At 59.4% G+C, this 9,770-nt stretch overlaps 1 protein-coding gene across 2 annotated transcripts in view; it reads right to left on the minus strand.

Annotated features, from left to right (window-relative positions):
* IGSF21 (immunoglobin superfamily member 21) overlaps positions 1-6,529 on the minus strand; it is a 233,101-nt gene extending 226,572 nt beyond the window's left edge. For both annotated transcript variants that reach the window (XM_053898906.1, XM_019461546.2), the window contains exon 1: positions 6,078-6,529. Coding sequence is in view for 1 of the 2 variants with exons in the window: in XM_019461546.2 (XP_019317091.1) it covers positions 6,078-6,147 (70 nt within the window). In the remaining variant the exon portion in view is untranslated. The remainder of the gene's footprint in view (positions 1-6,077) is intronic.
* Between the last annotated feature and the right edge of the window lie 3,241 nt (positions 6,530-9,770).

Below are 9,770 nucleotides of genomic sequence, written 5' to 3' on the forward strand. Positions count from 1 at the left end.
CCACGGTTCATACTGGTAATCATCAGAGCACATAGGAATGAGCCAAGAGCTTTGCATGTATGTAATGACTCGTCCCATCCCGTCAACAGCCCGGGAGGTAGGTCCTGTCATTATTGGCCTCAGGGAATTAGGGAAGTACAGTTTCACGGGGGCCCCCAGTGGCAAGGAGTACTTTCTGGTGGTTCTCAGTCTTCCTCTGTTCTGGATTCAGATCCCTGGGAGAGTGTCTGATGGGCTCGTCTGGGGATGCCTTACCTGTCTATGCCACCTACCAAGATGACATACCATAGGGAGGGGCGGGGCGCATGCATAATTCCCCAAAGCAAATCCAGTATGTGAACAGTAGATGTACAAAGGACCGACAGATCAGATTCTTTGCCTGGGTGCCACCATGTCCTTTCCTGTTCCTTTGGGCTGCGACTCTGTGCACCTCCAGCCCCATGGATTTATTCACTCCAGCCACGAAATCCTGGCCAGTAGGTCTTGGTGATCACGGGCCCCCTCTGCTACTGGACCCCAGCGAAATTGTAAAGTGGGTCCCAGAACTTCATCCCCCATCCCCTGTTGCCTCCCAGGAACCTCATCCTGAAGACAGATAGCCCTTAGGAAGTGATGGCGTGTGTTTTGCCACCACCGACATTTGTCGTTTAAAACAGAAGGCTCTGCATCCTCTAGCAAGTGGTAGAGACTGTTGTATTCCTTCTTCCAGTGATGAAAAAATAAATAGTTTCTCCTCTCCTCCGGGAGCAGCAGTGTCTCCAGATTGCTTCAGACCTGGGTTTGAAACTCCCAGTTGTTCCACTTAATAATAATAAAAAAAAAAAAGATCCTGAGCCTCATTCATTATTTAAGAAAGACAAGAAAAGAAAGAAGGAAAAGAGAGAGAAAGAGAAAGATCCCGGGCCTCTCGTCTTCATCTGCAAAACACGGCTCATGACACTGCCTCCCAGATTACTAAGAGCATTTAATGCATCAGGAACATCTAATAGGTGTGGAATAAATGGTAGCTATCCGTAATATCACTCTCGTTTCTCCCAGTCCTCAAAAAGACTCTGGGGAGACCAGTCTTGAGTTGAGCTAGTCCTGCCATGTACAATCTCACCTCCAGCTCTTTGCTCAGCCAGGTTTCCCCCCTGGCACATTTTCTTCCTCAGCCCTTGGCTTATTCATGTCCTCTCTTTACTTCAAGGTCTCGCTCGAGTTCTCCTTCCTCTCTGAAGCCTCCCCTTGACACCCCCAAGGAATCACGCTTCCTCAAGAACTTCCTGGAGGGGATGTCAATCACTTGGACACATGTCCGCCTGGATAGCTATTAGTGTTCCACGAACTTGCCCAACCTCTCGGCCTGCGGGGGTGAGGGTCCCGGTGTTACTCTTTTCTGACATGCCCTGCCCACAACGGATGACCATTCACTGTCTTGATGATGGCGAGGGCTTTCGGGGACAATCCCTTCCGCCATCTGTGCGGAATAACACTGGCTAATTCCCTCTCAATGAGGATAACATCCAGACAGGGAATTGCATACCCTGCAACCCTCCACGTGGCCGGAGCTGAGAAAGTGCCTGACGGCCATTCTCATCAGCAGACACCAGAGCACAGAGGGAAGGAGTCAGTCCTGTGTCTGAATCGCCAATTCACTTATTCACTGGATGGCCTTGGACGGGTCACTTAACCTCCCTCTGCCTCAGTTTCCTCATCAGCAAAACGGGGCTAATTTTACCTTCCAGCGTGCTAGTAAGGATTAGACGGGACAAGAATGATGAAGCTCAGGGAGGAATGCTGGCACACAGTGAGCCTTCGGTGAGGGTCAGAGGTACAGCCCCTGCCCTCTGAGTGAAGAAATCAATTTTCCGCTAAGCTGTGAACACCATACATGCAAGGGACTCTCTACTGTGTTCAAGGTCATGTTCCCAGTGCTTAGCACTCTGCTTGGCACATAGACGCTATACAATAAACATCTGTTGGGCACCCGAGTAAACATGTCAAGCAGCCTGGGGATGCTGCAGATGTGGGTAGGGTGGTAAGGCAAGTCAGACACCTGCGTGGATCCCAGGAAACCCAGCTAACAGAACTAACCAGTCTCTTCTTTGTTCGGTCTTTGTTTGGCCTCTACCTTCCAATTCATGACTGCTAACCCAGAAACCCGAGAAAGTCACTTAAAGTGGCCCAAGAATGCATGCGACAGATGTTCTGCAAAGTCGGGTTAGCCAGGCCAACCTAAGGCCTCACCGGTGGCCGGCGGCCCCTGCCCAAGGGATTCTCTGTGCCCCACATAGAGGGAACATTAGAAACAAGGAGGGAGCCTGGGGCTGGGCCAGGTGGGAGCTGGTCGGAGCCAGATGTCCTGCCACCAATAAATCTTAACACTCTGAGCCTCAGTTTCCTAATCCGTGAAAAAAAGGAGCTTAAACCCATCTTGCAGCTGCATGAGGCCTGTGAAGCGGCTAGCACGTGCGTGACACGTTGCAGCTGATGCACACAATCGTGGCTATTGAAAAACCAGAATCCCAGCCAGAGACTAGGAAACGAGCAATCTCAGGCTGTTTCGGGAGACTCTCGTGTGTAAGGATCGCGCGGCGTGGAGCCTCCTCGCCCGCGTGAGCCCGGGCAGCTCTCCTTTTGCGCCTGTCGTCTTGCCCCAGGCGTTAGGATTGCAGGGGGGGGGGGTGGGAATCAATTCCTACTCTAAGAGGGTCCTCCTGCTAAAAACAAAAACCAGGAGTTTCAGAACCACTGAATAAATGATCGCGGAAGTCGCTTCCAGCTCCGACATTCTCTGCGCTCAAAAGGCAAAAAATTACTTCAACCTCTCAGGAAAAACTCTAGTGTGCAGCTGGGGTGGGAAAGGGGTGGGGCTTATGGCTGTGGGGTGGGGCCAGGCTGGGGGCGGGGCGGCTGGGGGAGCAGGGGCGGAGCCGCCGGCTCTCGGCTCGGCCCGTCACTGCCCTGCGGGGGCTAAGAAGGAACCCAGCGGTGCCCGACCCCCCGCCCCGCGCCCAGAGTGTTGGGTGGGGGTGGGGAGGAAGGATAAACACTTAAAAGTCGGCACAGCAGCTTTCGCGCGCGCAGCCCCCGCAGTCTCAGTGCTGCGGCAGCCTCGGCCCTCCCCAGGCAGCCCTCCCACCCACCCACCTGCTGACACGCGGCTGCGGAGAGAGAACGGCAGGGCCGCTGGCTGGGGCCTTTGGCTCGCCCTACCTGGGCCTGCCTACCCACTACAATTCCAGGAGAAGTTCCTGGGGCCAAAGGAGGCAGGACCAAGAACCACTCTCTTCCCTACCTCCACCCCCCATCCCCGGTGCCCCCTCTCCCGGGCCACTGCACAGGGACAACCGCAGGACTTCCTTCCCAGAAGTGCCCAGGCAGGGGAAACTGGGGCCCGAAGACTTGAAGACGCCTCGGGGCGCTCCTGGGTGATCCGGAAAGCCGGAGAAATGTGGGTTTCTCCAATGCAGAGTCAGATATTGGGGGGGGGGGGGGTAGTTAGGGGCAGGGGCTAATGGCCCAGCCAGGCCTGTGTGCAGCGGAGTGCCTTCTCCCAAGGCACAGACTCACCTCTGCAAAGCTGAACGCTTTTGTCTGCGATCCTTAGGGGTACAACAGGGAAGGGGACGCTAGCCATGCCCCTACCTAACAGAGACCGCCATCGCCTTCTCCCCGCCCCCTCCACACCACTACTGGCAGGCGCGTTTCGGAATGCCTGCCCTGGATTCTACCCTCTCCGCCCTCCCGGGCGGCCCCGGGCAGGTGGCCCGGTTAAGCCAACTGCTAGGTGCACGGCTTGCGGTCGCATCCCGGAAGGGCGCCCTCCTCCGGCAAGAGAGCCTCTTACATCTCGCGCTGACCCTTTTCGTACCCCCGCCCCCTCGTGGGCACAGAGTTGGAACCGGGAAAGAGGGACCCCACCCTCGCGCACGCTCGCTTCCTCTGCGGAGGAGAAGAGGGCCCCCCGGCGGCCCAGGAACCCTGCCTGCGCCCCAGGCTCGGAAAGTTTCCCGTCCGTGATCCGAGTCAGCGCTCCTCCCTTCACCCTGAGCAGCGAGCTCTAGGCCACGCCGGCTCCCCCGGCCCAGACGCGCTCACCCGCGGCTCCCGAGCCCCACTGCGCCCTGCAGCCTGCAGAGGCGGGCAAGGGGAGCGGAGACGCCAGGACGCCGGGTCAGCTCTCCGCAGCCCGGCAGCCCGAAGAACGCCGCTCTCGGGCTCTGGGGAGAGCTCGCAGGGTGGGGTCCTGACGGAGCCGGGTTCCCCAACGTTGGCTTAAACCATCAGTCGCCAACCCCACCCCTGCCGCGTCAGTTCTGCACATTCCGGGGTGGGGGAAACGATGCTCCCCTCCTGCCCCCAACCCCCAATCCCTTCTCCCTGCAATGTCCAGGTGAGGGCTCCAGTGCCTTTCAACAAAGCCCAGTGCCGAGCGCTGGAACCGGGACCCACCCCCTCCACCTCCCCCCTCCCATATAACCTTTCCCTCTAGAGGCATCCGACGGAGGGAGCCCTCACCCCAAAGTTGGGGGGAGATTCTGATCCACTTTGGAAAGTCTTTTGCTCCAAAGGGTAGGGGACAAAGTATGGGGCTGACATTTCTTCTGGGTCACACACAACCCCTCCCCCTCTCTGCCAGCGAGACCACCATTCAGGCTCAAATTCTGCAGCCTCTCCCATCTGCAGACCCAGCACTCTCCGAGACCTCGTGGGCGGGGTTATTTTAGGGCGGGGTGGGGGGAGAGCACCCATTCCTGGCAGGCACTCTCAGAGCCTGGCGAGGCACCTCCCGGTAGGGCAAGGCAAACAGAGTTGACCCCTACCATCATTATTGAGTTGGGCTAGGGGCTGAGATCCTACTGGCCACAATGGCTACTTTTTGGCACCCCGCACCCCCCCTCCCCCGCCCCCTTCACGGCTGTGACTCCAGAGGGGCCGATTCCGGGCGCCCAGGTTTAGCATTTGGTATTGGCTGGGACTCGAGGACGCGGACCCTCTGGTCTCCGCGCCCGTGGCTGTTCGCTGGTCCCGCTTTCCCCCTGCTGGGCTCTTAGCCCGTGGGTCGGCTCACTGCCCGAAAGGTGCCGGGGTCGCCAGGATGGGCTCCGGTAGCACGTAAGACCCACCAGGCGGCGGCGCCGGGCGCGAGGCACCGAAGGCGGCCGCGAGCCCCGGACCCTGGAGCTGCGGAGCCACGCATCTTTCGCTCTGGGGACCCCGCTCAGCTTCCAGCTTCTCTGAGCTGGTTCAGCCAGGACCAAGTCCTTGCGGGACACACACCCGACTGGTCACACCTCCTGGGCTCCCGGGCGCCTCCATCCCTGCCTCCTCACTGAAACCACACGCTCCATCGCAGGCACACACGCTCTCGGACCACGAAGCAACACAACCCCCACGCGCCTGCACCGCCACACATCCCACATACACGCATACTCCTGCCCAAGTGTCACATTCCCCCCCCATCCTATGCACACACGCCCCCCCCCCCGAAACAGTCATCTGCCGCCGCACACCCCTGAAGAGACTCACACACTTGGGACCCGCGAGAAACGCCACACCTCACATACTCACCACCCTTTAACACGCTCACACATACAATGACACAAGCTTTCACACTTCACACCTCACCGAGAAGCCGGCACCCGCTCACACCCCCAAATACTCTGGCTCACTCCGTCTCACACGCACACCTTCTCCGTGGAACTGACAGAGACACTCAAACAGCCCATCTGCACACTCACATCTCTAAATACACTCCCGCACCCTCTGCGCACACAGCTCCTTCCCGGACACCCTTACCCACAGACGCAACAAAGGCACACGCTCGTACACACACACACACGCGCGCGCACACACACACACACACACACACACACACACACACACACCCTGGCACAGACCCGCGCGCGCTCTCCTCGGAGGAGACCTCCTCCCTCCGTGGCCGAGCCGACCGACCGCGCGGACCGCCACGCCAGGACCGGTGCTCGCGCCGCGAGCCTCTCCGGGGCGCCCCGGGCCCGCGCCCTTCCCCGGCGGCCCGCCCCCGCGCGCGTCCCCCACCCCGGGCTCCGGCCGGGCGCCCGCGCACTCACCGCGCGCCAGGTCCAGGATCGCGGCGAGCAGCAGGCAGACGCAGCCGCGGAGGCTCGGGGCGGCTCGCATGGTGCCCGGGAGCTGGCGGCGGTGGCGAGGCGGAGGCGGTGGCGGAGGCGGCGGGTCCCCTCGCCATGGGCTCAGGCGCGCTCCTGCCTCCGGCCGCCGGCCGCGACGGTGGCGGGCAGCGCCGGGCGCCGCGGGGGCGCCCCCATGCCGCCGCGGCCGGGCCGCCGGGGCGCCGGGCTCCACTCGGCTCGGGCTCTGCGGGGTGCCGCGCGACCCTGCGCTCCGGGCGTCCTCCCGGCGCGCCGCGGCTCCCGGCTCCCCCGGCTGCGCGCGGCGCCCACCGCGGCCCCGGAGTCGGATCGGCGGCAGCGCCGGAGTTTGGAGCCGAACCGCGCTCCCTCTGCCTCGCGCTCGCCTCTCCCGGCGGCGCGAGCGCCCCCCTCCCCGCGCCCTCCCTCCGCCCCTCCCCCTCTCCCCGCCCCCCGCCCGCCCTCCCTCCCTCCCTCCCCCTCGCCGCGCTCTCCGCTGTATTATACAGACTTTTCTTTAATCCTTTCTGGGCTGTTCGGCTCTCGTCCGCTAAGCCGATTTATTGCGGGGAGAAGGAGAGCTCACCCCCTCCCCGCCCCCCGCCCCCTCCTCCCTGTCTCCCACCCCCTCTCCTTACCCCAGGTTCCCTTCCTCACTCGCAACTCGCCGCGCAGTCCTTAGCTTCGCAGCCCTCCCCCAGCTGACCGAGCACCCCTGCCCTCCAGAAGTGGGATCCACCCGGTCCCCCTCCACTTAATCCCGTCCCTGGGCTCACCCCCCACCCCCCACCCCCTAGCCTGATGGAGGGAGGCAGCCTCCCTTGAGAGCAAGCCCTGCCTCCCCCCCCCCCCCCCCCCCAGAGGAGCAGGCAGGGTGTGGCCCCAGAGGACTGGCCTTGCCACCTATTAATGCTCTCAGTGGGAAGCATTAGGGGCATCAGTCATCTGAAACTTCCCAAATTATGGATGGCCTCCCCCAGGTACCGACAGGAATGTTGTGTTTTCTCTTCTTCCAAAAATAGCTACATTCTTGAATCCAGCCAGGAATGGTTAAGGAACTGGTTGTTTCCTCCTGGCAGAGACCACATTTTCACCTTTTTGGCAGGCCTGACACTTTTTCTCCAGGCCCGAGGAGTGCGGTTCGGGATTTGTGTATCTTCTCTCTCTCTCTCTCTCTCTCTCTCTCTCTCTCTCTCTCACACACACACACACACACACACACACACACACACACACACACCATTGAGCCTCAGGCCTGGCTATGAGCCTTGAGGTCTCCTGGGAGGGGAGAGGTACTCCAGTTGTTGGAGTGGGCTGGGGGCGGGGGTGGAGGTTAGATGGGGAAGTTCCCAGCAAGGAACCTGGCATCTGGCAGGGAATTTCACCCCTGGCAAGCTGAGGCCCAGAAAGGTCATCACAGCCAGGGGCAGAACTGGGGCTCAGAACTGGGGCTCAGGCCTCTGGGCTCTTGATCCAGTGTTCTTTCTATGACATTCTATGGAGAATTTCCAGCTGCCATTTCTGTAGAGAATTCCCAGCTTTGTCAGGCTGCTGCATAAGGCTTTTGCTCTGTTTACCTGGATGGGCAATGGGTATACAGCCAGGTGTATCTCCAGCAGCCCTTCGAGGGCATGTAGGGAGTGAGATGGGCAGTAGGTGGTTGCTAAGCTGTCTCTTAGGCGAGCCTCTCGCAGCGATGCCCCATGGCAGGGAGCGGCTCCCTCCATCTGCCCTCTGGAAGCCTCACTACAGGGCTTCCCGAGGCAACCTCGCTGCAGCTCACGCCTACCCGCCCAGGGGAAGGAGCGATTTGCATTTATGAAGATCTGAAAGCATACGTTCACCTGACAGGCTTTAGAATGATCCTCTCAGTAAAATAATAATAATGATCGTAATAAACCCTTATAAATAGGTGTTTGATTACAGTTTGTCCCTACGTGGGTATTTTTTTTTTTTTTTTTGAATCAGACTAATTGGCTGCCGGGCTGATTGGGCTGGATATGGCTCCAGCGCTGGAGTCTTAAGACCCTTCTCCCTTGGCTGGCTGTTCTTCGCTCTGTCTCGCGCCCCCCCCCCCCCAGGTCTCCTCTTCTCCGAGTTGCTGAGAGTCAGCTTGAGGTCACCTCGCCCCCAAACCCTCTTTTTGGGCTGGCCCAGCCATGCCATGGGGCACAGTCCCTCCCTGCTTTCTGCCTTCCCCTCTACCTCCCCACCTCTGGCCTAGGAAAAAGCCAGGAAAACCCACTCCCTCCCATGTGCTAAGCCCTCCCATGGAAGAGCTTTCCAGGCTGGGGAGCAGCATCAATCTGGAAGGATCCTCACGTTGGCGTGTTGCCGTGAGTCCCACGGGGCATGAATGCCAGGCTTCACCGTGTGGGCATTCCTGCTCTGCTGGCCCAGAGCAGATCAGAGCACAGCCAGGCAGGGGCACTGGCAGCAGGTGGCCAGGTGAAAGCCTGAATAGGTGGGGTTTCCTGTCTGCACTCACTGTGGGCCCAGCCACTAGAGAGGGGATCCAGGGATCAGTGATGATCCAGCTCCTGTACCGGCCTGGGTGATGCGTCTTTCCAGCCCTGGCCCATACCTGCTGGGAGAGAAATCCCCAGGGAGCAGCATGAAGGGGGTCCGGAGTCACCTCCGTTATGCCAGCTGTGAATGATACTTGGAAAGAGGCTGGAAAGGAGGTCTGAGAGCCAAGGGAGGGTTGCCTCCTCGGGCCAAGGATTGGGCTGGGGCAGAGTGGGAGAGATTTCGATTAATCCTCCTTCAGCCCCAGAACTTCCAAATCATCTCCACTCTCTTGTAACATCACCCTGTATTATTATAATCTCTCGTCTTCCTGGCCAGGGCCTGGCACACAGTAGGCTCAGAATAAATATTTCTTGGATGGAAGGATGGATGGAGGGGTGGATGGATGGATGGACAGACGGACGGACCAATGGATGAAGACAGGGCACTCTGTCTGATCCGCTCTATTCCTTAGCTCCTCGGGCACGAGGCTGGCACTTAGCAGTTGCTAGGAGGCATCCTGTGGCAGTGAATCTTTTCAAAGAACCAACAGCCCCCTGGATGGTGCGTTCAGAGACAGGACATGGTGCCCGCGTGCACAGTTGGTTTTCCCAAAGGGGCTGGGCTGCGAAGTGTGTGTTTATTACCATATGGTAATTGTTCCTAATGATCCCGCTACCTTTGCACACCTTCTCCTGGGGAAGCCCACTCCTCCAGCTCCTGTTTCATAAACACAGTTTAGGAGCTTTTCCTTTCGCCCCAGAGAAAGGCATATCTGAAGCACCGAGAGGCACGGTTAGCAGAGGGCACAGGGTGACTCACCCAAGGCAGCCCCAGGCTTTTAACTCACTTACCGTCCCTCTGTTCCTGACTCTTAATGGACTGCCTGCCAGCGCGAAGCCTCCACTTTGCAGTCCTGGCATTCAGACCCATGAGTCACGACGGGACATGCCTCCTCCTTGGGCCCTGGGCAGAGCAGGAGCCCAGAAACTTCCCTCAGCAGCCACCTCCCTCTGTCCACGGTTACTGATCAAGGCTCTCCCAACAGAGGGCACTGCAGCACAAAGCAAATTTCTCTTCTCCTGACCCTAGGGAACAACCCCAGAGGTCAAAGAGACCCCTCTGTGACCTCTAGCTTGTTTATTT

Source organism: Panthera pardus, unplaced genomic scaffold, assembly GCF_024362965.1.
Source record: "Panthera pardus isolate Hobbes unplaced genomic scaffold, ASM2436296v1 HiC_scaffold_11, whole genome shotgun sequence".
Classification (NCBI taxonomy): Eukaryota; Metazoa; Chordata; class Mammalia; order Carnivora; family Felidae; genus Panthera; species Panthera pardus.